The sequence below is a fragment of the Rattus norvegicus genome, chromosome 20 (genome assembly GCF_021556685.1).
Source record: "Rattus norvegicus strain SHRSP/BbbUtx chromosome 20, alternate assembly SHRSP_T2T, whole genome shotgun sequence".
NCBI lineage: Eukaryota > Metazoa > Chordata > Mammalia > Rodentia > Muridae > Rattus > Rattus norvegicus.
This window is the reverse complement of record NC_141553.1, coordinates 52,162,313-52,189,209: the sequence shown is the minus strand read 5'-3', so window position 1 is coordinate 52,189,209 and position 26,897 is coordinate 52,162,313. Positions and strand designations below refer to the sequence as shown.

General features: G+C 44.1%; 1 protein-coding gene across 6 annotated transcripts in view; it reads right to left on the bottom strand.

Annotated features, from left to right (window-relative positions):
* The window catches only part of Popdc1 (popeye domain cAMP effector 1), a 40,791-nt gene extending 21,315 nt beyond the window's left edge, over window positions 1-19,476 (bottom strand). The window contains exons 1-7 of one of the 6 annotated variants that reach the window (XR_015644907.1): window positions 19,318-19,476; window positions 18,864-19,002; window positions 16,259-16,495; window positions 12,134-12,258; window positions 9,095-9,282; window positions 7,611-7,660; window positions 139-306 (exon numbers count right to left, since the gene is read on the bottom strand). Coding sequence is in view for 3 of the 6 variants with exons in the window: in NM_001434646.1 (NP_001421575.1) it covers window positions 139-306; window positions 7,611-7,719; window positions 9,095-9,282; window positions 12,134-12,258; window positions 16,259-16,484 (816 nt within the window). In the remaining 3 variants the exon portion in view is untranslated. 6 annotated transcript variants of the gene reach the window in all.
* Between the last annotated feature and the right edge of the window lie 7,421 nt (window positions 19,477-26,897).

The window sequence follows — 26,897 nt, the reverse complement described above, 5'->3', positions numbered from 1 at the left end:
CTTCAGGAAAGGGCTTGCTAAAGAGTCCATTACAACTACCCCCTCTGAAGTCTGAATACGTCATAAAATCAGTGAAAATTCAGGAAAATACACACATTTATCAACCCACACCCCCCAAAGAATCAGAAAAGCACTTACTTTATCATTTAAGGTGGGGTCATTCAGTGAGTACAGCTTATTTGTGATGTCTTTCCCTATAAGGTACCTAAAAATTTCATACAGAAAAGGCTCTGACTCCAGAAAGTACGTCAGTCTTTCTCTCGACCAGCATAAAAACCTGCAGTTATCGTCCGCAACAATGGTGACCTGTTGAGGGAACAAACACACTAGCAAACATGTACTTATCATATATACATAGATCTACATACATCTACATACATAAGCTATGAGTTTGTTAAGCTGACGGAAGAAAAGACGCTAACAGACACTACCATAGAAACGTCTGTCAAGCTGGGCAGTGGCAGTGCACACCTTTAATCCCAGCCCTCAGGAGTTTGAGGCCAGCCTGGTCTACAGAATGAGTTTCAGGACAGTATACAAAAAAATCCAAGAAAGAAAAGAAAAAGAAACATCTGTCAATTAGTTATAAACCTACTATACTCCATAAAATTATGTTTAAAGACAAACAACCTGTAGGCTAAATCCAGGCAACTTCTCTGTGGTTTACTGCTTGGTTTGTGTGGTCTCAGGACAGAAGGACAGCCATCTCACTGCTGTGGTTGTTGCAATAGGGTCTTTATGAGAAAGTATTTCTTTACCTGCTGCTTACAATGAGGTTTAAAGACAGGCAGTGGTGGTTTGAATGTGCTTGGCCCATGGGAAGTGTCACTACTAGGAGGTGTGGCCTTGTCGGCAGAAGTGTGTCACTGTGGGCGTAGGCTTTGAGGTCCTATGCTTAAACTCCACCCAGCGCAAAAGAGACCCTCCTGGCTGCCTTCAGAACAAGATGTAGAACTCTCGGCTCTTCCAGCACCATGTCTGCCCGGACACTGCCATGCTTCCTGCCATGATGATTATGGACTGAATCTTTGAAACTGTAAGCCAGCCCCACAGCCCCAGTTAAATGTTGCCTTGGTCACGGTGTCTGTTCACAGCAATGGAAACCCTAATTAAGACACAGGCCTTTAATGAACACAGGGATAGGGGAGAGGGAGAAAGAGGAAAGAGAGGGAGAGAGTTGGTGTGTGTGTGTGTGTGTGTATGTCTACATGTGTATATAGGTGTCTGTATATGTATGTGTGTATATGTGTGTGTCTATATGTGTATATAGGTGTCTGTATGTATGTGTGTATGTGTGTGTGTGTGTGTGTGTGTGTACATGTGTGTCTGGCTCTATGAATCAAACCCAGGGTCAAGGAAATGCTCTACCATTACCACCAGCACCTGAGAGTAGACTTGTAAAGTAAACTGCATATGAAAAAAACCTTTCAGCCAGATGACTCATGAGCACACAGTGAGAAAGAGTCAAAGGCCCCGGTAAGCTATTGATGAGAACAACGGTTGAGTGACCTCTGCCACAGGTTTCAAGGCTAGGTCCGAGGTAGCTTACTGAATTAGGTCCTCAGACTAGCACAGAACTGAGACGCCCTACGCTCCTGTGTAAGCAGCACAACATGGAAAAGCAGGGGTGGGCACTGTCACGGCACTAGAGAGCTCGAGAACCATCCAACAAACTCCTCCATACTACCAGGACTCAGGATCCAGAAGCCTCTCTTACCATGCAAATGCTCCTCAACACTCTGTATGCCATCCGTCCCCTCACGATGACATTCAAATCCTAACCACCAACCCATCTGCTAACTTACATGTGTGGACTCCTGAGTAGCCAATGCTCTTGTGCCTTCAGGGCTGAATGCCTGGCTTCAACAGAGTACTGGTCTACCTCCACTCACACAAAAGAGCTGACAGATGAGTGAACACAGGCACTGTTGACAACGAAATCCATTTCACATCCTCAGCACGAAACCAGTGTCTGTCCCAGCTGGAGACTGGTAAAAGCTTATTAAATTGACATGAAGTCTTACCTGGGACTCAGAACATACATTTCCAAAAGAGCTTTCTTTGTGGATGATTTAAGGGTTTCAGGAGGATTTAAATCTACCAAGAATAAAGATGAAAAAACCCAGCTTCCCAGGATCGTTAATCAACAGGCTGAAATTGGAGCTTAGCAGGCCAATGTTTGCAGAAAAAAATAGTCTGCATTTATTATGTCAGAAGAGGGTTTCAGGAAAACCAAGCACACCTGGATTTAAGAAACGCATCAGTAACTTTTGAGATTCCACAAAGCACCCAGTGACGCACTTTGTCAATGTACATTATGACAAAGGCCACTCGGTATTGCAGTTACAATGATTAATAAAAAAGACAAGACCCAGGACTGAAGAAATGCTAGGCTTAGTGGTTAAAATCGCTTGATGCTCTGCTTGGATGGCCAGAAACCAGAGGCTGGATAGCTCAGAGACCTAGGATAGAACCAAACCTGACTGGAGAAGAAAAAGTCAATCAAATGACACCTAATGATATTCCGCTATACTCATAGGTTAGAGTCTGGCCTATTTGTCATCAGAGAGGTGTCACCCAACGACAGATAGGAGCAGATGCAGAGACTCACTGCCAAAAACTGGACAGAGGCTGGGGAACCCACAGAAGGAGGCAGGAAGAACAGATTATAGGAACCAGAGAGTAGAGGATACCACAAGAGCATGGCCCACAGAATTGACTAAGCAGCGCTCACAGAGGCTCACAGAGACCATGCCAAAATCTCAGATCCTATGTGGGTCTGAGTTAGGTCTGGTTATGTAGCTGGGTGTTCTTGTGGGACTCTTAACAGTGGAGTAGGATGGTGGACATCTCTGACTCTTTGCCTGCTCTTGGGACCCCTTTCTTCCTCCAGGGTTGTCCAGCCCAGCCTTGATATGAAGGTTTGTGCCTAGTTTTGTTTTGTATCTTGTTATGCTGGGTTTGGCTGATATCTGGGAGGCCTGCTCTTTTCGTAGGGGAAAGAGAGGAAGAGTGGATCTGAGGGACAGGAAGAGAGGAACCAGGGGACTGAGAGGAGTGGAGGGAGGGGTAACTGCAGCAGGGATATAGTGTACGCCAGAATAAGTAAAAAGGGAAGGAAGAGAGGGAGGGAGGGAGGAAGGGAAGGAGGGAGGGGAGGAGGGAGGGAGAGAGGAAGGGAGGGAAGAAGGAAGGAAGGAAGGAAGGAAGGAAGGAAGGAAGGAAGGAAGGAAGGAAACGGTTGCTCTTCCAAAGGACCCGAGTTCAGTTCCCATTATCCACATCTGTGACTTCAGTTCTGGGATGTCTGATGTCCTCTTTTGGTTTCCATGGGCACTCACATGTATACGTGTACACGCACATGCATGCACTTTTTAAAGGATAGGATCCAAGAGGTATGGTATCCTATGCCTGGAATCCTAGCATTCATGAGGCTAATGCAGAAGAATGAGGAGGTTGAAGACAGCCTGGCTCATACAGTACTGTATGTATACCATATAGTCCTGTAACTGTATGTATACAATACGGTGAGTGCCAGGCCAGGCTGAGCCCCATAGTAAGACAGTGTCTGAAAGAGGGAGCTGAGGGAGCTGGAAGGTTGGCTCAGTGGGTATACCATGTTAGCATGAGTTCTAATCCTGGTGTCCACATAAAAATCTGGGTGTAGCCCCAGACTGGTAGGTACCCCTAGCACCATAGAGGGCAGAAACAGGAGATCACTGGGCTTTGCTGGCCACTAGCCTAGGAGAGAGTCTGTCCTAAAGACACAAGTCAGAGTGACAGAGAAGGCACACCTGCACACATATACACACAACAAAATAAGTTAATAATTCTTTCAAAAGAGGCTGGGGATTTAGCTCAGTGGTAGAGCGCTTACCTAGGAAGCGCAAGGCCCTGGGTTTGGTCCCCAGCTCCGAAAAAAAGAACCAAAAAAAAAAAAAAAAAAAAAAAAAGAGCACTAAATGCACTTCCAGAAGTCCTGAGTTCAAATCCCAACAACCACATGGTGGCTCACAACCATCTCTAATGAGATCTGATGCCCTCTTCTGGTGTGTCTGAAGATAGCTACAGTGTACTTATATATAATAAATATATAAATCTTTAAAAAAAATAATTCTTTCAAAAGACAAGCTCCTTGTTTTAACAGTATGGCTGTTTTGCCTAACTGTATATCTGTGTGCTACAGTGCCTGGTTCCATGGAAGCCAAAGAGCGCATCAGATCTCTGGAAGTTGTGTTATAGACCTTGTGAGCTACCATGTGGGAACTGGGAATCGAACTGACGTCCTTTAGAAGAAGAGTGCTTTTAACACCAACACCATCTCTCCAGCCCAAAGGTGCTCTATTCTTTAAATCCAGTTAAAATTTCATGTTCATTTATTTCACAATGCTTTTCTAAGGCCTCTCCCTCAATGTCAACGGAACTAACTGATCCTCAGGTTTTGCAGCAACAGGGCATGTGACTGACCATGGGCAAGCCACCACCGCCACATCAGCTGATGGAATCAAAAGAAACATGTTTATCAGAAATGCTTACTCGATACTCAACTGTAGAAGAAAAAGAAACAAACACCACACGCCATTTCTATACCTTGTAATACTGATACCGAAGTCCCTGGGAGTCTGGTCCACAAGTTCCCCAATGGCAGTTGCTAAAAACAATGAACCTTGGGACCCGTTTTCTTAGCCTGGTCAGTCTGCCTGCAGCATCAGAATTACTAAGATATACACCAAGGGACATACATTCTATGCTGCCTTACAGTTCTTCCCTTTCCCCCACTGTACAGTTCACCCGACCACAGAATGAGTTGACAGAAACAACAGCCTAGAGTGGTGGTACCTGCCTATACTACTAGCACTCAGAATGCTGAGGCAAGAGGACTATCACTGGTTCAAGGACAACCTGGACTATACAGTGAGCTCAAAGCCAGCTTGGGCTACACAGTGAGAATACATGTCAATCAATCAATCAATCAATAATCAATAGTTGAGGGTGTAGCTCAGCCTAGCATGCACGAAGTCATGATTTGATGCCCACTACCGCACAGAGAGTGTAATGGCACTTCCTACAATCTGAGTGAGTGCCCAAGAGGCAGAAGCAGGAAGAGCCAAAGCTCGTGGAGATCCTTGGTCACACGGAGTTCAAGGCCAGTCTTAGATATGTGAAATCTCGTCTCATGTTTTCCAGGGGACAGAAGTCTTTAGCAGAGTGCTCCCAGGAAGGACAGGACCATGCTCAGGAAGATACAAATGCACGACGGTGCCCTGGTGTGCAACACTATAAAATACTGCGGAACAGCAATTTCCTACTGAATATCTGACCGCAGAAATGTTCTGTCAACAGTCGGAGAACGGCCTCTCCCTGGGTTCATTCTAATGAAGTTGGCTCTAACTGTTCCAGGCACAGATTTGATGGCAATGTAGCTTTTGGCTACTGGCAATCACAAAATACCACAAAATGACAAAATGCCACACCCGGTGCCAAGGGAAGCTGGCAGAGATTACCAAGGATGAATCCACGATTTTATCATGTTCTTGTAATCCTCTCACTAATTGGGAATAATTCTCAACTACTAAAGCCCAGGTCCCCCAAACAAAGAAAACTGTTGTTATAGGCAGTAACTTTTTGTTAGCTCACTCATAAACATAACTTGGAGTCCAGTGGGAAGGGACCACACATTTCTATACCCAGCTTTTCCAGAATCCCTTGCTTCTCAATCAAAGGTTTAGTTTTTATCCCAAACTGAATCCTGTCTCTTTGGGATAATGAGAGACTAAGTTATTATACGAGGCCACCTGTCAGGAAGTCAGAAGTAAGAGAACTGGCTCTCTCCTGGTTCTTTAGTGGTGGTGCTTAAACTCACTGCTCAAATAGGAGCATGCATCCCAGGACGCAGATGGCTTCTCCAGTGAGAAGTCAGTGCAGCGAGGACACCACACCAGCCTTCTCTTCCTATGTGTCAAGCGCAGCCAGCATGGGAACAACACTGCATTTGTCAGAGTCTTAGTTATTGTTCTATTGTTGTGAGGAAACACTATGCCCAAGGCAGTTCTTACACTGGAAATCATTTAATTCAGCTTTCCTTATAGTTTTAGAGGCTTAGTCCATTATGTGGTGGGGAGCAGGCATGGCACTGGAGCAGTAGCTGAGAGCTTTACACCCTGATCCACAGGGAGCAGAGACATAGGCAGGCAGGCAGGCAGGCAGGCAGACAGACAGACAGACAGACAGACACACACACACACACACACACACACACACACACACACACACACACACACACTGGGGCCTGGCCTGGCCTTTAGGAACCTCAAAGCCTGCTCATAGTAACATACTTTCTCCAACAAGGGCATACCTCTTCCAACAGGGCCATGCCTCCTAATCCTTCCCAAACAGTTCCACTAACTGGGTACCAAGCATTCAAGCACATGAGCCTATGGGGGCCATTCTCATTCAAACCCCCACAGTCAGAGAGTTAAAAGTAGTACTTCTAGTAAATATGCCCATCTGTAACAAATTCCAAAAGTGCCCAGGCCATTTATGCAAGCAGAGTGGCCCCAAGACAGGGCTGAAACTCTAATGAAACAAACGAAACTTCACTTTCCCTTCCTGTCCAGTCTACAGCATCACAAGTTGAACGGCATCCCAAACTGAGCCTACAAGATTTCCCTAGCAAGGGACAGGAATGGGTCCTGATTCTCAGGTGGTTGATATTCTCCTCAATTCTATGTCCTGCTAAAGCAACACTGTGACCAGAATATTTCCTCCCTGCTATTTATCCAGAGACTTGTGTTCTTAGCTATTTCCCTGAGAATAACAAATAAAACAGGAGGCCCAGGGACATTTGGAAATAATCAGAACAAACTGCGATATAATAAGCAATTCTTCAAAAGTAAAAGAAGACTAAACGGAATAGCATTTGAACTGCTGATTCTATGAGGAAGTTCCTCTTTGTCTTTAAACACTATTAAAAAAAGTGAAGCCATTAGAGGTTTTATTTTGTTCTCTACAGTGAAGCCAGTGTCTTGTTCTCCCTAAGAAAGGCCATCAATAATATGTTTAGGAACATGGACTGTCTACAAGTAATAGAATTTTTCTCATAATAAAATTGATATTTTTAAAAGAAAGATTGTATTTTTATGTGAACTCATTTGCCTGAATGTATGTTTGTGCTTCAAGTGCACATGATGCCTGCAGAAGCCAGAAGAGGGCATTGGATCCTCAGAGTCACCGCCAGTTGTGAGCTGCCCAGTGGGTGCTGGGAAAGGAACTGAGGTCCTCTGGGAGCACAGCGCAGCCAGACCCCAAAACAATACGTTTTTTTAATGGAAGTATTATAGAATGACTAAAATGTTTTGAAAAACAAAATAGTAAGCAAACTCCCATCCCAGAAATAACAGTGTTAGCAGGATGGCCATTAGGTTAGAGCACTGCTTTCCAGACCTCCACCTCCAGCTGAGTGCACACAAACACTGTTGAGAAGCATTATCCTTCATGGCGTTATACTATACACCAATGCGCCTACATCCCTTCTAAGAAGAAATTATGGTCACTTTCCTAAGTTTGCTTGATTTGAGCAATTTCAACCTTCTTCAAAGCCAAAATCATACCTGGAATTTCTCACCCTTGTGCATCTGCGTTGATCTGAATTCAGGAGAATCTATAAAGGCACACGGGTAAATGTTATGCAGAAAATGTCCTCGATAGGAGACCTTCATTCTGGCAACAGAAGTCAAATGGTAACAAATAGAATTTCACACAAAAATAACCAAACTAATTGTTTTCATCCCCACAACATTATAGTCATAATGGAGTTGTCCTGGTTTTAAAGGTTCCACAGGTAATGGACACAATTTAACGCACTTCCAGAGACAGAAATACTTTTTAAAATGTCATAAAAAAAAAAGAACCAGCATCCATTATTAATCCAGACCACAGTTTACATTGTTGCCTCTCTTATAGTTGAAGTGACTATGTAATTTGTGTACCACAGACATTGGAGAGGAAGAGGGATACTATTAGTAACTATGTTTCAAGGCAGGCCTGGTAACATGCAGTCATAGATACAGACACTCAGGAGGCTGAAGCCCAGGAGTTTGAGACACCATCTAATGTAGGATGATGTCAAACAAGGGAGGGCAAGTACAAGATAGAACGAGGCCTGTCACTGGACGAGAAGGAAGGATGGGCGGGAGAAAAGTCTGAGGGAAGAGGAGGAGACTGGAACAGAAGGAGGACACGGAGGTGGATGTTAAGATCCCTCTCTGCACCTTTACAGGTGGTTATGAATATTCTTAAGGGATGGATGTGTACAGGGCTCTGTGTGTCTAGATGAGCAAATTATATCGTATCAATTAGATCAGAGGTTATTGTGTTTTGTGTTCTTTCATGTGGCGATTTCATTGAATTCAAGAGAGTGTATGGAGACATTAGGACACTAGGCTGCCATGGAATTGGGATGTATATTTTTAGCATGGTGGCAACCTGCCTTGAAGATGGGTAGAGAGATTGTTGCCAGGCTCAGAGAGAAGCCATCAGCAGTGTGATATGGGATGGAGCAAAGCAGGTGAGAGAGGCTTTGCTGACTGAAAGTTATCTACCAGATATCTTGGGGCACAGCGGTGCCAGATCTAGTGTGGGATAAAAGACAGCATTTTTTATAATTTTTACAACAATCTAAAACCACCATCAAAGGAACACAAATAATTCTGCCCAGTAACATTGGTGACTCTCCACTCAGATGATCTATATGTACTTCGGTATTCAAAAACGAAATACATCACCTCTGTGACATGTGCAAGCTTCTGAAATTCAGTTTCAACACATTTCAAGTTTGACTCATTAACTTCAAGCAAAAAGTCAATGTGGTTAAAAAATATTCCCTGTAGAAAAATTTGGTATCAGTAAGATTTGAGGCCCTGCTGTCTGCCCATTGTTATAGGCACACTGCTCCACGGCGGCCCAAATTTAAGTCGCAAATTTGACCTTCACCAGAAGTCATCGCTTCTTCCTTTAGTGGCAACGTTTCCTTCCCAGAGGCCACGAAAGAGCGATCGAAGGAAACCCAGGAATGCCCTTTTCTACATACACTTACCTTCCCTTTAGGAGAATGCTAAGACGGTCATCAACTGAGGTTTTGTCCTCCGTGGCATAAACCTGGCCCCTTTTCAAGGTCTGGATCACACAAAACTGTCCAGTTAGCCTTCTAAACAAATCCGGAGGGACTCGGAGGGGTTCAAACAGTCGGTGGTAGACACCGCCCAGGTCCTTTTCAATCTTGACCTGAAAGACAGCAAAGCCAAGGCCCTGCACTGAAGCAGCCCCCAGACACTGACTCTTGGAGGCACAATATGGATTTAAAACGTAAACGAAGCTATGATACACAGCAGTGGCTAGATGTATGTGTCAGTGGGGTCTTTAAAAGGGAACCTCAAAGCTCAGAGTCTACTTGAAGTGTCTGGAGGTTGGGTGGGGGGGCTAAGATCTGTCGCACCTTTTTATACTGACTCCAGAGCGACTGCTGGAGGTTTGGGGGCTTGTCAGGTCACACACCTTCTTCCTGCCTTAGCAGCAGAACAATGTCTGTTTCAAAGGACAAAATAACCTCAACTTATGATAGTGAGGAAGGAAGAATTGATGTAAAAACAAATTTACAAAATAATGCATTGAACATTTTTTTTTAAAATCTCGGTGTCATTATTTAATGCCTCGAGGCAGGAAAGCCACCACTCACGGCTCCACACTCGCATAAGCAAAGTGAAAGGCAGGGTGAAGGGCTTATGGTTCACCCTAGCCTAAACTACACAGAGCCGAGATCCCACTGAAGAGTGAGGCTGGCTTCCAGACAGCAGTACTGTGTTAATTATCTTCTGTCAATTCTCTCAGGCCAGGGCCTGCCACGTGTCTGCATACAGCGGTGTCTGGAAGTCACAGTAATTGGGTGCATGGAAAACCGTCCTGCACTGTGGATGAACTCTGACCCAGCGAAGGGCCTGACAGACACATGGTGAAGCCTACAGACGCAGAGTACAAAATTCTCTTACGGGAGCCGCTTCTGCCTGAGGTCTCTGTTTCACTGCTTCATTTCTGTGAAGAATCTTTTATTTATCTACTGATTGGATGGTTGGTTGGTTGATTGATTAGTTGATTGACTAAAGTGATAGTCTGAGGGAAAAAAAAAACCAAGAGCCCAGCTGCTGCATGTTTTCTGGTGCTCCAATCATGTCGGTAGACTGAGGCCCAGTGATGAACACAGGGCCTGTCACAGGCTAGTAACATACATTGTCCTGCTCTTCTTACGCCTCGGATCAAGACTCAGTTTCTTCTTGAGGTTGACCAGATTCTCTTCTTTGGGAGCATTTGTTTGTCAAAAGTTTCTCTGGGCACCTCCAGTGCACACGAGTCTACAACAGCTTATGTGGGAGGCTACATTATTGCCCTCAATTGTTTGCTGTCCTAAAGAAAATTAGCCTGCCTTACCTCCAACACTAGCAGGCTTGGGCATGCCACTGGCTTTGGCCAATGAAATATGAGCAGAAGTGACACATTTCTTCTGAGCAGATTTTCTTTTTAGACTTCTGTTTTTAAATGTTATGCATGAGTTTGGTCTGCATTACGTACATGCAGTGCCTACAGAGGCCAAAAGAGGGCACTGCATCTCCTGGACCCGGAGTTACAGATGAATGGGAACTCGCACGTGGTGCTGGGAACTAACCCCAGATCTAGTGCTCTTAACCACTGAGTCACCGTCCAGTTCCTTGAGCAGATGTTTTTTGACCTGCCACTCCCCTCTGCCACGAGAAGGCAGAGTCCAGAGAGTCCGCTGCTTCAGCAGAGACCCTGAAATGAGTAAGATGATGGGATTGAACCCGTGACGCCAGCCAACGGATAAGGTGGGCGAGGAGAGAAGCCCTTGCATCGTGGATACCTTTAGATCATGTTACACAGCCTAACACAGAAAAAAAACAAAAAACAAAAAACTGAACAATTCGGGAAAGCATCCCAAACTGAGCTGCTGTGTGACAGGTTACAGGATAGTGGGGGAAACATAGCATCTGTGTTTCTAATAGTTTGCTACAGTAAACAGAGAGCTAGGATGAGCATTACCGTCTTAGGTCACTGAATGCTTGTGCTTAGGACAGTCGGCGCGAGCATGGATGTCTCGATTTCTAGAAACCCAGCTGCTTTCTTTTTTTTTTTTTTTTTTTTTTTTTGGTTTTTTTTTTTTTTTCGGAGCTGGGGACCGAACCCAGGGCCTTGCGCTTCCTAGGCAAGCGCTCTACCACTGAGTTAAATCCCCAACCCCCAGATGCTTTCTATTTTGTGTCTAGGTTTAGGCTTTGGGAGGTTATTATGTTGTAGTTTTTTTTTTTTTTTTTAATTGTCGTTTTCTTTCTTTCCTTTTTTTTTTTTAAATTAAAGCGGGACCCTGTCACTCATAGCTCCAAGCTGACTCCAAACTCACTAGGCTGGCCTTGAACTCCGCCTGCCCCAGGGAATGTTGGGATCACTGATTTCCACCTGCCCAAGGGAATGCTGGGATTGCTGACCTCCACCTGCCCCAGGGAATGCTGGGATCACCGGGGTGTGCAGCGGCACTCAGACGCGCTCTGTTACTGAGAAAACACAGGAAGCCAGGGTCCCACGTAAAAAGTTAAGTATGGACATTCTGGTAAAAGGCCACCAAAGGTACTGCTTTCTTCACGTGAGTAGTTTAGGCTCAAGAAAGACAATAAGCATTATATTAAGAAAACAGAACGGGCCATCTGCTAATCATTAGTGTGAAATGGAAGATGCGTATCAGTAATTTTATAATTAAGCAAAGATATTCCCAAGTGATATCTGAGTATCACCAGACCAGGAAATAGTCACATAATAGGCCTAAAAAAAAAAGACAGAATTAGTCATGTTTTTCATGCTCCAGCGAGTCAAAGTTTTGAAAAATTCATTCGTTAGATGAATTTCACAGATTTCAAATGTTTTTCTCTCAGGCATTTACCCAGAAAGCTCGATATTCTGAATATTTGAGGGGGACCAACGCTGTCAGGTGCACACACGCAAGTCTGAATGAAGTGCTATTAAAAAACTGTCATATTTAAAGTCACTCTCTTATTTAAAAATTTTTAGTAATTACCGGTCTTTTCTTGTACAAAAGATATGAAAGATGCAAAATATTGATACCCAAGAACACCGAGTTCCAGATCATCATATCCAAGGCACAGCGGTAGAGAGTGGCCCAGACCACGTAGAGGGTACATCCTGTTGAGGAACAGTCAACGTATTAAGATACTCAAAACAGACTCCGCAAATAACTTAATGAATGTAACCCTCCTCTGTCTAGAAATCAAGCACATTCTAGAAACACTTAAGCCTGATACCACATTTTCATTTGAGTTCATTACTGAAAACACACCTCGACCCAAACTACAAGTTTTGCTGTTTCTATAGAAACAATGTTTTTGGATGGTTGATTTCCAAGACAGGGTCTCACTATGTATTTCTGACTGTCCTGAAACTCAACTCTGTAGACCAGGCTGACTTTGAGCTCACAGAAATTCACCTGCCTCAGCCTCCTGAGTGCTGGGACTAAAGGAATGTGGATAAGAATTTTTTTTTAAAGTGGAAAAAAAACCACCATAATTCACCGGCTAAAGAAAACCACAGTTGAGATTTAATACTACCTTAAGGTTTTCACATGGCTTAACCTGAAATAAGCCTACTACGGGTACAAACTTAGAACTTATACTGAAGGCAATGAGTTTCCCATCTTATCAAAGTCCTTTGTAAGGGGATGGTAATCACTATGATAGGCATAAATGTAACTCATTCAGCCATCTGCCCCCTAATAGGCAATACTCTGGGATTTGGAACACACACACACACACACACACACATACATATACATATACACACATACACACATACATATACACGCACACGCACACATACACACATATACACATACACACATATACATATACACACATGCACACATTCATATACACGCACACATGCACACACACACATACACACATACACATACACACACATACACATACACACACATACACATACACACACATGCACACACACATATACACACATACACACACATACACCTATACACATACACACATACACATACACACACACATGCACACACATACACATATACACACATACACATACACCTATACACATACACATACACACATACACATACACGCACACATACACACACATACATACACATACACGCACACATACACACACATACATACACATACACACATATACATATTCATACACGCACATACACATATACACATACACACATATACACATACGCACACATACACATACACACACACACAAAACAGCATATATACACACATACAACACAACACACATACACACACACACACACATAGACACACATACAAAATGCAGCACAGACATATATACACATCCCCCAGATATACATCCCATACACAACACCCCACATACACACACACACACAGATACACTACATACACACCACATACATATACATATACACACATACACACATACATAAACACGCACACACACACATACACACATATACACATACACACATATACACATACACACATATACATATACACACATATACATATACACACATGCACACATTCATATACATTCATATACCACATAGCATACATACACATAGCACAGCACACCAAAGCCACATATACAACGCAGCAATACATCCCCCACATATACATCACACACACAACATACATATAAAACACAGTGTACATACACACACACACACACACACACACACACACACCACAAATACACACAGCTGAGCACACAGCACACACACATGGTTTCTTTGGTCCTCGTTATTTCATTGTAGTTTAATCTGCAGGACCTCACCTGGAGTGCGGGGACTGCAGACAGTACCCATCGGCCCGTTCCACCCCTAGCTCTCCAATTTGTAGTTTTCTGGGACAGCGTCTACTTTGTAGCCCAGGCTATCCTTACTCCAAACCTTTCTGCCTCCGCCTCTTTATTCACTGGGATTACAGCCATGCTGGTGCACTGCCTATGTGATGGTGCAGACCTATATGATGGTGTCCACCTATATGGTGGTTTACACCTATATGAGAGTATACCTTGGGGTAAGTAAAAAGGCAGCATTGTATAATATTTCTCCACTTATGATTGCTTACCTAACTGAAGCTTAAGGCAAGCAAGGGAAAGACTATCACAGCTTCAGGCAACACCGATGAAATGTTTCCCACAAGGTTTCCACAAACTTACCGAACTCATAGGGGGAACACCAGTATTGCATCGTCAGTATTATAAAGTTCGAAACTCCTGTCCAGGCACAGTGGCACACACCTTTAACCCCAGCACTTGGAAAGCAGAGGCAGGGGGATCTTTTGCAAGTTTGAGGCCAGCCCAGTCTGTAAAGTGAGACTCAATCTCACTCTACTTTTTTAAACCTCATTATTCGATAAGGAGCTACGTACTATATTTCATTTCATATTTCCATGATTAGTGAACTCAAATATCCCGTTTACTTTGGTGTTTGGAGACAAGGTCGCATGTGGCTCACCTTGAGTCTCAGGCTAACCTTGAGCCCTCAGTGCGCCTGAGGTGATAATTGAACTTCTGGTCCTGTCTCTTGGGTGCTGACTATGCCTAGGGGTTCACGTAACATAGGTAAGTTCTATACCAACGAGCGGCAGCCCCAGGCCCAGGGCAGGCGTTTCACTGAAACGTTTAAGTGGCCTGGATTTTCACTTGGTGACCAATCGTCGACTGGCCTCTTCCTGTACTTTCTTATCAGTGTTTGTATGAGTGTCTTTATTTTCTAATCTCTATATTTCTAGTGGGAAGTGACCACTAAGGCACAGACTCACAGATTCATATTCACATGAAAGCAAATTTTTCACATTAAAAGTCAGCTATGTGCAAAGCTGGACTTCATATCAGTGGTAGATCTGAACAAATCTGATCTCTTTACTTCCTGGGCCTCAGTTTCCTTATTTATGGGTGAAAGTTATCAGGCTATATAGACGCTTTCTGGCACACATTGCCTCCAGAACTCTTGTCTTAATACTTAAAGCTTGGATTAAGGGTTCTCCGCCAGCCAACTACGTCCCCCTGCAATGGTTAAACACGTGGAAGTCAGAAGTCCTGACAGCTGACGCATAGCTGCCCTCTCCGTCCCTTGCCAGTTTTTATACACTTCAAGCACAAAAACCTAGTCTCCCTTGGCACTGCACTAAAGTTTCTTCTCTTCTGTGCCCTTCTCCAGTTTACCCGCTGCTCACATTTAAGAGAAACCCTGGTCATCTCTCCAAAGCCAGCGGCACTGTCACAGAGGACCTTGGCTTTCATTCCCATGGAGCCTGCCACCCCTGTTTGCTCTGAGCACTACTAGGTATAGACCTTCCGTGCACACCTGACCCCCTACACTGTGGCAGGCCGTCTGGTTTTACAAGGAAGGAGACCGCCTTCCTCAATCTTTGCCAGATAGTTTACAAGTATAAAAAAAAATGCACCTAAATGAATGGAGAACTGGAGAGAGAAATCCTATGAAGAACTTGTTAATAATCACTAGATAAAACAGTAGATTCTATTGTTTAGTATTTTAGTGTGAATAAACAATGCTTCCAATCATGTGACAGAGCCAAAATATTCATATCATTTACATTTTATACAAATGTCTCACTTGAATTATTGCACACGGGAACTGATTTTATTGCCAAGCGGTCTTTTCAAATCACAATGGTTGAGGCGACACTGTTTACTCTGTGCCAGGTACTATCCCAACATATACATCTGCTTAATTCTCACAACAGCCCTAGAAGGGGGTTTTAGGTTCACCCTTCTTTGATGCGAGGGGAACCCGGAGTGACAGAAAGTTAAAGCCATCGGTTCAAGTCGCACAGTTGGCAAGCAGAGGATTAGGGCGGGGATCGCACGCCCTGGCTCCAACATCTACATGCTTGCCCAGGAATGGATTTCCCGACACGTGGAACCTGAGTAGAGTATAGGAAACTACACATGTTACGGAAAGGAGGCGCCAACTGTGCGGACACCTACGTTCTAAGTACGTGGACAGACTGCTGACCAGATCCCAGAGACTAGCATTTCCTGCACGCTGTGTACCTCATAAAGATGCTCTAAGCCCCCAACTCGAAACCCATCTGGTGCCAACTGCATGCGCATTATTCCGAAGCTGGGGATGCCTCACCTATAGACAGCATCACTCTGAGCAGTATCATATGGAGGTGGAGAGTGGTGGGAATTAGCAAACCAACTGCGAAGCAAACGTTGGCCGCGTGAAACACCAGATGGTGAACCTCCCGCCAGTTTTCACAACTGGTCTCATTGGAAGGCACGGGTGTGAGACTTTCTAACTCAGGCAGAAAACCCACCACAGTTGATTGCGCCAGTGGGCTGGGCTCCGTAAAATTCATGTTGAAAAGTCCTAGAAAGACAAAATGCACACACCGTCATGAGTGGGAACTTCGTCTTTCAAGCCTGTGACAGGTAAGATGCCAGAATTACTTTTATGAATCACATCTCGGTAGACAAGAGTTTTCTGGTACTTATCAGGTATATAGGTTCATTCCAATCCTGTCACAAAGTAAGTAAGCCTTTTCCCTATCTGTCATATGGTCCCCCATTTGCCTCGTGATGAAATGAATCATCTAAGACAGTACACGATGATTCCGGCAGATGCACACACATTTAGCAAAGAAACACCAGTGGGGAGAAAGTGAGAATCACCAACACTCATGGGTCACAGCATTCACCATGGTTTAATGGAGTCTTTAAACCATTCACACTGAAGACCCAATCCAAGCACAGGGGGAAAACTGTAAAAAACTGGTTTCCCGAGTCCTTTAGAGAGGATCACCCTCATAGTCATTACTTAAAAGGTTAAAACATGTAGAGGGTTCTGCTTTGTGCCAGTGTTAAATCCTTACCACATACCTACCATAATTAGTGCATATAACCATATACAACACCAATGTATACACGCATGTGGAGAACTTAAATAGCATTTAACTTTTCTTTTATTCTCCCACTTAGGTCTCTGTTTTTATTCCTCAAATAATTCTAGTTGGTAGCACTTCGCAAATTAAAAAGTGGCAAATGTGCAATTTATATGTGGGATGGAAGGTTCATGAATACACACTTGGCTACTTAATATTCATCTCCTTAGCAAATACATTCCAAACGATATACATTTTACCCATTTATATAAAACAGAACACAAAGTAACACTCCACCCTGTCTGTTATTCTCCATCCTTGGTCTCTGCTCTACACGTACAAAAACCTCCATTATTAATTATACAAGTCTGGTCCTTGGCAAAACGACGTAGGCTTACAGAAGACATGAGTTAATCTACTTCATTTTTTACTGACAAGTGAAGACCCAAAATACCTTTAAATTTAATTTAGAAATATATACATCTTTGAAATAAAGAAAGCCACATTTTAACATAATAAAGATGTCAAGAGGTATAACAAAAGGGACAAACATCTTGGAAGGACATTAGACAAGTATATGTGGGTGAATTCTGTATATCTTAGGGTGACAAACATTCGTTAAGTGAGTTATGAAGTGAGTTGAGGCAAAGTTTACTTTTGTGACATTTGTTCTGTGGTGCTGATCACACACAGGGCTTTAAACAGGACAAGGGAGCGCTCCACCACCGAGACACATATCCACCCTAAACAACTCACAAATAAATCAGTTGACTTAAATATTGATTTTCTGCAAAAAAGAAAAAAATGAGAATTCAACTACTTTCCAAACATCGTACTAAAAATATACACTTATCACAATGGGCTGGTTGCAAGAACCCAAAAGTTGGTATGAATGTCATGCCTGCCTGCTATTGTCATAGCCACCCAATGTCCTGTAGGAGGCAGGGATAATCCGTACTGAACGGTACACTTCCAAGGCCCTATAGATAATGTCCCTGAGAAAGAGTCTAAGCAGATAAGACTGAGACATAACACGTATGGAAAAAGCATTTTTCACTCATACTTCCCTGCATTGGGTCAGCTTCTATAACACAAGCCGCCAGGAAGCCACATAAGCCAGATAATGTTGCCTCCATCCTCAATCTGCGCCCCAGCCCCAACCCCAACCCCAACCCCGCCCCCGCCCCTTGGACTACAGACAGCCAAGCTACTTGGTCTTGGTTGTGATGCTCTAAAGCAGAATTTTGTACTAAATTAATCAACACGAACACGCCCTCACATTTCACCTATGTGACCTTCTAATCTCTAGAGTTCACTTTTAGGTTTTCAGAAGTGGCATTGAAAGCCTACATTTCTGGTCAAAGGAAATTGGCAAGAAAACTGTAAGCTGCCTCAAAACCAGAAAATATTAATGGCCATTAAAATGTATTACGTGTGTTTATTTCCACAGGGTGCACAAGTCAGAGGACAGCTTGCCAGAGGCTCTCCCCTTCCACTTCGCGAGTCCGGGGCATACGACCCAGGTTGCCCGGTTGCTTGAGGGCTAATAACCTTTACTGGCTGAGCGTTCTCACCAGCCCTAATGGCCACTTTTAAATGCAGGGTTATTGTAAAACACACTTTGATGCGCTATGCTTATTAAAAATACGCATATTTTATATGCAGCTGTGGGTGTATAGATACATAGATTCCTGTGAAATGCTTCTTCCCTGTCATAAATCAGTTAATTTTTTTCGATATTCAATGATTTAATCTAACGGCCTGCTTCACCGCCACTTAATGGGTTTAAGTGGCCTACACTGAACTGCCCTTATACGGAGAATGAATGGTGGATTTAACGAAGAAGGTTAGACTTACTGTGTGAATCTGTAAACTGTCAAAATCAAAACGTCATCTTTCTCATCAGACCCTCCACGTCTAACTCTCCAAATTGCTCACTGTAGTAAAATCGTGCCCATCTCTTGGTTTTCAAACAGGCGTCTGCAGGTCTACATACCTGACCGAGGAAGCAAGCTAGCATTAAACCTTGACCAAACAAAAAATGAAGATGAACAACAGCGATGAGCAAAAACCTTTCGAGGAGACACAATTCACTGGTATTTCCCCGGACTTTCCGCGAACCTCCGGCGGACCGGCTCGCCCTGCTCTCAAAACAGTGTCAGCGTCCACAGCTCCGCGGCCGGGCGCCGTCCGGTCGAGGGACCGGGGCGCGGCGGGCGAAGGGCAGCTGCAAGGACAGAGCGCCGCAAGTTGCTTGGCTGCTCGGTGCCCAACTTTCCCGCGCGGCCGGGCGCTCCGGCTCCTTCCTTACCTTGCGCGTCCCGGGGGCCGAGCGGCGGCGGCGGCGCGCGCAAAGTTTGCGACGGCGGCAGCGGCGGGGAGCGGCGGCGGCGGCTGGACGGGCTCACGGCGGGTCCCCAGGCGGCGCGGCTCGGGCCAGCTCCCCGCTCGCGGACGCTTTGACTAAAATAGGCATCGCCGCGGCCGGCTGGGGCGCACGGCGCACGCGCTGCCCGAGGTCGCCCCCGCGGGCGGAGCCCCGCGCCCCGCAGACCCGCGGCCGGGATCGCCGCGTGAGCGCGCCCTGCTCCCGCGCTTCCTTATTTGGGCATGAGTGGGGGCGCGCGCACGCGGCTCGCCCCCCGTTGGAAAGGGCAGGGGAGTGGAGACAGACCCGGGGAGAGCTACCCGAGGCCCTGAGGGCGCTATTGCGACGCGACACTGGGCAGCCCAGCCTGACTCGAGGTCCCCAGAGACCCCACCTACAAGCGGCCCGACTGGATTTCAAAGAAGCGAGCTTAAGTGCTTACATTTGGGACCAGAAATTGGAGAAAAAAAAAGGGGGGGGGGGATATGGACATATGCTCCAATCAGTATTTATACTGGACAAGGTATACTGGATTAGGTAAGAAATGCAAGAAAGATCACAGTAATGAAAAGTCGGTGGGATGGAGGTTATAGGACAGATAGGAGTCTGTTAAAGGAGCATCCGTTAGCCACCATGTGTCCACTGTGTGACAGAGAGCGCAGTCCTGTGGGATCAAAGAACAAAACAGACCCCAGCTGTATCGAGGCACATAGAGAGTACCCCGAGGTGCACGTTGGCCCACTCTCTCTCTCTCTCTCTCTCTCTCTCTCTCTCTCTCTCTCTCTCTCTCTCTCGTGAGAGCACGCCTGCTGTTCCAGAGTCAAGTAGTACAGACCAAGTTTCAATCTGTCTGCTCCTGTTGGCTCTGGAGCATTCCCCAGAGCTCCCCCCATCCCCACCTCCCCCATGTTCATGGCTTGGCTCGGCCCCAGCATTGTCGAACCTTTAAAGAGGAGTTGGCTCAGTAGTAAAGTGCTTGCCAGCACGAAGTTTTCAGATCCACAAAGCAGGACGCAGCAGCCTAAAGCCTGTTATCCAGCGTCTCCTGGGACAGGGGAGAATCCCTGGAAGCTTCCCAGGCAGGGCAAAAAAAACTACATCTCAAAGAAGGTGGAAGGCGAGACTACTGGAGAGATTTTCCTCTTTCCTCCACCTCAAGCTGAGTTTGCTCTCAAATCTCTGCCTCTACCCATCTCACCTTCATGCCCATCCCCTCTTTTCTCCCCGTGCTCTCCTCTCTCTCCTCTTCATCTCATCACGAATGTATGTCCAGGGCGTGTGGAGGAACCATCAGCCTTGTCTTTTCAGGCTCCCATTAGCCTGAAAGTCCCCTATTAGGCTAGTCTGGCTGACCAGCGAGCCTCAAGGAACCTGCCTATCAAGGTGTCGCCAGAGCTGGGATTACAAAGTGAACCTCCACACCCGACTTTTAAACATGGATTTGGGGGATCACACTCCCGTCAAACTCCTATCTTCATGCCTATGCGGCAAGGACTTTACTAAACTAAACCCTGTCTCCAGGCCCCTAGGGTTGTGTTGAGGGCTGAATTTCACCATACCTGCAAAGGTTTTAGAATGGTATTAATGCAAATTCTGGGTGCATGACTATGTATGGTTTAATTTTCTTTACGTTGTCTGAAATCGGTTTCCACCGCTAACTCTTCAATCTGCTAGTTTCTAGATGTTCTGTCTACCATTTTGGTTCTTGCAATTAAATACATTCGAGGTACGGGTGTCGGTCACCGTAAACAAAAGATTTCCCTGTGTGTCTGTGTGTCCATTGGAGGATGGCTCATTATATGAGAACTGGAATTAGCCTATATTGTAACTACAGAACAGTGAGTACATTTTAGAAGATGGATGTTAAACATTCATACATTTATAATAATAAACATAATAGGGGCTGGGGATTTAGCTCAGTGGTAGAGCGCTTACCTAGGAAGCACAAGGCCCTGGGTTCGGTCCCCAGCTCCGAAAAAAAGAACCAAAAAAAAATAATAATAATAAACATAATAGCCATTCTATACATTTAGATGGCTATTACACTAATTCGTAGGACAGGGGTGATGCAGGTTTGGCATTAAAGTGCCCGCTAGCTGTACAAGCAAGAAGAACAAAGTTCAGATCCCTCCTGAACCCAGACAAATGCTGGGAGGGTGCCCCTCTAATTCCACTGTCAGGAGGCAAAGATGGGTGTCCCCAGATCAAGCGATCCAGTGGGACTAGCCATATGGAGAACCTCTGGGTTTTACCCTCTGATTTTAAAAGATTTATTTATTATTTTTATTTGTGTATGCGCACATGTTTGCTAGAGTCTATACAAATCACGTACAGGTGCCCTCAGAGACTAATGGGAGTCAGATCCCCTAGTGCCTTAGTTAGGGTTTCCACTGCTGTGAAGGGACCCCATGACCGAGGCAACTCTTATAGAGGCAAACATTTAATTGGGGCTGGCTCACAGGTTCAGAGGTTCAGTTCATTATCACCATGGAGGGAAGCATAGCAATGTGCAGGCAGACATGGTGCTGGAGGAGCTGAGAGTTCTACATCTTGATCCACAGGCAGTAACAGGAGTTTGCACTGGGCAGAACCTGAGCACCAGAGTCGTCAAAGCTCACCCACGCACCGACACTTCCTCCAGCAGAGCCACATTTGTTCCGAGAAGGCCACACAAGTGCACACATAGGTACACAAACGTAAAAATGCACAGAAAGGTATTACAGAAATCACAATCACGCCTCCTGGATCTACAGGACACTGGTTAGCACACACAGATCAAGTTTACTGACTCCCGATAGAGATTGTTGGGCCAGTCACTATAGTAAATGATTTTCTATTGGGAAATTTCAGTAACAGGCTAACTGAACTACTTGGGGTCACATAGCTTAGCGAGTAGCTGAACCAGTGCGTGAACCAGGCAGTCTGCTTCCAGAACCAGTACAATTGGACAAACTTCTACCACTCCCTCCTTCCAGCTACACTGTCTCCTGAAGAAAGATGCAAAATATGGAGTAGAGAAAGGTAGGGGGCAACAGTGGTCAGGACTCATGTCTGGCCACCCAGGAGATAACATTTCCCTTTCTCTGAGCAGGAGCTGAGGGGGAGTTTTCTTTCTCCTTCCCTCCTCTTCCCTGCTCCCTTTGACCCTCCTCTTTTCCTGACTACTCCTCACTCTGCATTTGCTTCTGCCAAAATTCCCCACAACTACAAATGATTTAAAGATACATGCAATGCTTTCGTAGTTCTAGGGGAACCACCTGCCAGCGGACACTTGCTTCCACCATCGGATAGGGGTCACACAGTGTTCCAATTGATACGTAGACTGCATATTTTCTGAAGAAGAGATCTGAGCTATGATGGCTTGACCCGAATTCCAGGAATCTCTGCTTTAAGAGAGAGATGGTTAAAACAAAACCTCAGTACAACTCACCTAAGGATTTAAATCACGATTTATCATATCTTACTACATTTCAATTTCTTACCAAAGATCCATGAATGCTGACTATAAAATTCAAAGTAAGAACATGAGATATAAAACCTTGGCCGTGGTAATATTTTTGGCTCCCACATCTCTTTATGTTTTTAAACATGATCGCTTGTAGCCCATGTTGACCTTGGAGTCCTTAGGCAGCAGAGGATGACCTTGAACATCTGCTCCTCCTGCCTCTGCCCCTCAGTACTAAGCCTATAGATACGTGTACTCGACCACGGTCTGCCATCATCATATCTTTTAAAAAGTAATTTTCAGGGTTGGGGATTTAGCTCAGTGGTAGAGCACTTGCCTAGCAAGCACAAGGCCCTGGGTTCGGTCCCCAGCTCCGAAAAAAAAAAAAAAAAAAGGAAAAAAAAAAGAAAGAAAAAAGTAATTTTCATCTTTGTTATTTATCGTTATTATTACTGTGTGTGTGTGTGTGTGTGTGTGTGTGTGTGTGTGTGTGTGTGCGTGCACACATGTATGTCAGTGCGCCACATACGTGCCTGGTACCCATGGAGGCTGACAGAAGGTGTCAGATCTCCTGGAACTGGAGTTACAGGCAGTTGTGGGCTACCGTGTGAGTGCTGGGTATTAAACCTGAGTCCTCTGGAAGAGCAGGCGTCTCTGGAAGAGAGTGGTTGAGAGCTCTTAACCACTGAGCCATCTCTCCTGCTGCTTTCAATGCTCTTACCAGATATCGTTGGCCTTATATATGTGAGTTTACTTCTAAGCTTTGTACTGTGTTCGTTAGTCTTTATGCCTGTCTTAGGGCTTCATTGCTGTGATCAGACACCATGATCAAGGCAACTCTTATAAGGATAACATTTAATTGGGGCTGGCTTACAGGTTCAGAGGTTCAGTCCATTATCATCAAGGCAGGAGCATGGCAGCATCCAGGCAGGCATGGTGCAGGAGGAGCTGAGAGTTCTACTTTTATGACCATTAGAAATATTTCTCTTGTTCATTAAGTGAGCGCTTTGAGATTCCCTTTTGCTATGTAGAAAATCTATTCTCTATCAGTATGATTAACAGTATAATATAGGTAGATATATTGACAGTATTTGAATTAACACCCAACTTTTGGCTTTTTATAATGAAAGATTTATCCAGAATAATAATACACGACAATTCCTGGCAGCGATGGCAGAGATGGTGAGTATACTCTGACGCAGTTTATGTGTTACTTTTGCATATCCAAAGAAGAAATGTCTATGTAGATAACAAGACCATCAAGGCCAGCCATTATTGGAAATACCATAAAAACGCTGATGTTGTATTATTTGGGGGGAAGTGAAAGTTGCTTCTACGGTATAATGTTTTGACTGCAGAGTGCTTCAATAGTTATGTATTTTATCATCTTGATAAAGCCCCTCCTGGAATCAAATATTCTTTCTCATTGTACATTCTAACTCTGCTATTTTAAAAAAATACAATTTGTATTTTAAATTATAGAAGCAATACTTGCTCGTTATAGAAAGTAAGGGAAAAACATGGTCCTAAGCACCTGGGAGCAATCACTGCTTTCATATTCATAAACTTTAATTTATTTTGATCATATAAGTTAGATATGTCTGAGGAAGAATTTAGAAAATTCAGAAAAACAAAAAGTAAGAAAATTCAATCTCTCATAAAGACATGCATACTTTTTACATATTGATCTTAGTCCTTATCTAGAACATATACACCTATGCATATTTAATATATATATTTTATTTTTAACAAAAGAGGCTACATTAATTGGGTTATATTTTGTCCATTACTTATTTTCAAAACTCTAGATTAAGAAAGTACTTTCATAATACCATTTTACTATAGATACTATGTAATACAGTAACATATTACTATGTTTATCGTAACAGATACTATGTAATATAGTAACATATTACTATGTAATATCATAGTAGATACTATGTAATATCATAGTAGATACTATTAATATAGCAGTCTATTACTGTGTATTATCATAATAGATTGATATTTCAAAGCTAGGAAGCAGAGAGGAGGGATGCCAGCCTAGCCTAGGTCTTGAGTCCCAGGCCAGGGAGAGACCTTGTCTAGAAAGAAATCACATATATCTCCTGAGTAATGACACATGAGGTGCCTCTCTGGCCTCTGCAAGCACACACATGTACATGTATGCAGAAACCAGTGTGCACACACTCATGCATGAGCACACAATAAAAATAAAAAAATAGACATAAAGGCTGGAGACATAGTTTGGTAAGATTTTTTGTAAGCTGCAAGACTTCAGTGCATTCTAAAATTCCCAGTGGTTTGGGATTTCCCTGGATCAGCCAAGAATCAGACATTAGTTTCAAAGACAAACTCATAAAATATACAAAAGTACAGATTTTAGAACCTGGGCAATGGCAGAGCAGTTACAGCAATTCACCATCTTGTGGTGTGTGGCAGAACAGTGACTAAAATGTCAAGCTCCTCCCTCCAGCTATCCTCACATAGCTTCCTGCTAAAACAGAAGTGATAGCTGCAAGTTATTCCATTAATATATTAGTAATAGCAAAGTCAACTGAATAGGCCTTCTTAACCCTCTGCAAGTGGTTTTAGAAGGAAAGAATTCATTATGAGTAATCAGGCACGCAATAATCCCTCTGTTTCTAAAGGTTAAGTGTTAAAAGGAAGATCAGAGAAGCGGCTGTGAATTGTTCTGATCCCCAAAGAAGACTCCAGGCACTGAGATGGATCATACAAAGTTACTGTGAGTCTCAGGCTATACGCCCTCCCAGAAGGATAGGTGCAAAAGCGTAGACAACCCTGTGACAACCTCTGTGCCTTCTTTCCCTTTGGGTCCTAGAGAATCGCAAACACCCCACCGCCATCCCCCCCCTTAAGCCATCTGATGAATTCCAAGTACCTGATTTGCATCCCTGAAAAGGACACTTTTAAGGGTATTGTTCTTTCCCAACATAATAACAACTTGTTCATGGGGAACTTGAAGGATTTGGCTGTTGGAACGGGCAGTGCTGGCACACACCTTTAATCCTAACACTCAGGAGGCAGAGGCCAGCCTGGTCTACGAAACAATTTCAGGACACCCAGGGCCATCCAGAGAAAGCCTGTCTCGAAAAGCAAACAAGCAGAAAGAGGAAGGGCTGGGAGTGGCTTATTGTAGAAAAACAGTTCTTTGAAATTCTTTGTGACAGTTCTTGATTTGATGGGTTTGCTCCGTATTTAATTGGAAGTGAAGCCGCATCTGCCTTTAATCTGAGTCTGGTGAAGGCAGGACTTTCAAACATGTGACTTCTATGATGCAGTGTCTTCCCGTCTGACAAATTAATCGTCTCAAAAGATGATTTGGGGGGCAAATGGGAAGCCCGATAATAACCGACTGAAGCAACACACTGGAAGGTTGGAATGATGCTGGAAGAAATGTCGCCTGCCATCCGGCACCGACCGGTGGGCCAGAGCGCTGGAATTCCCGGGGGAAATGAATTATTTAAATGCAAATTTTTATTATTATGACTACTTAAATTGCTGTAATAAATTCATGAAAATAAGACACCTCTCAAGCTTACTGCACACATAAGGCCTAATAAAATATGCATGAGCCGCACGCCAGCAGTTTTGTCATTTAGCATTAAAAATGGCAGCCACAATGAGCCATTTCTTTAATCTCAGATCAAACATATTTGGCCCAATTTAGAGCTGCTCCAATGATATTCCGTCTGAAAACTGTGGAGAACCTCATGTGCTTTCCACAAAAGACTAAAAATGTTCGCACTCTGGAGGGGAGATTTGAGAGCAGCCAGGTCTGTCTAGAGTGTGGGAAGGCAGCTATAGGTAAAGTTTCTGAACCACTCCCAGAGTATTCTCAGGCACCTTGACTGCTACTGTAATTTTTAAAAGCTATCTTATTTTATATCGAGTACACAATTTTATCTCACAAGAAGTGTATGAATATATTATGAGCTGAGAAATTGCCATCTGAAATCAACAGAGCATTTAAATATGCCAGGAAATCCCACAGATGTTTTGAAGTTCTCAAATGACTTGGTTTAATGATTAAATAGCACTTCCGATGCCTAGAAAA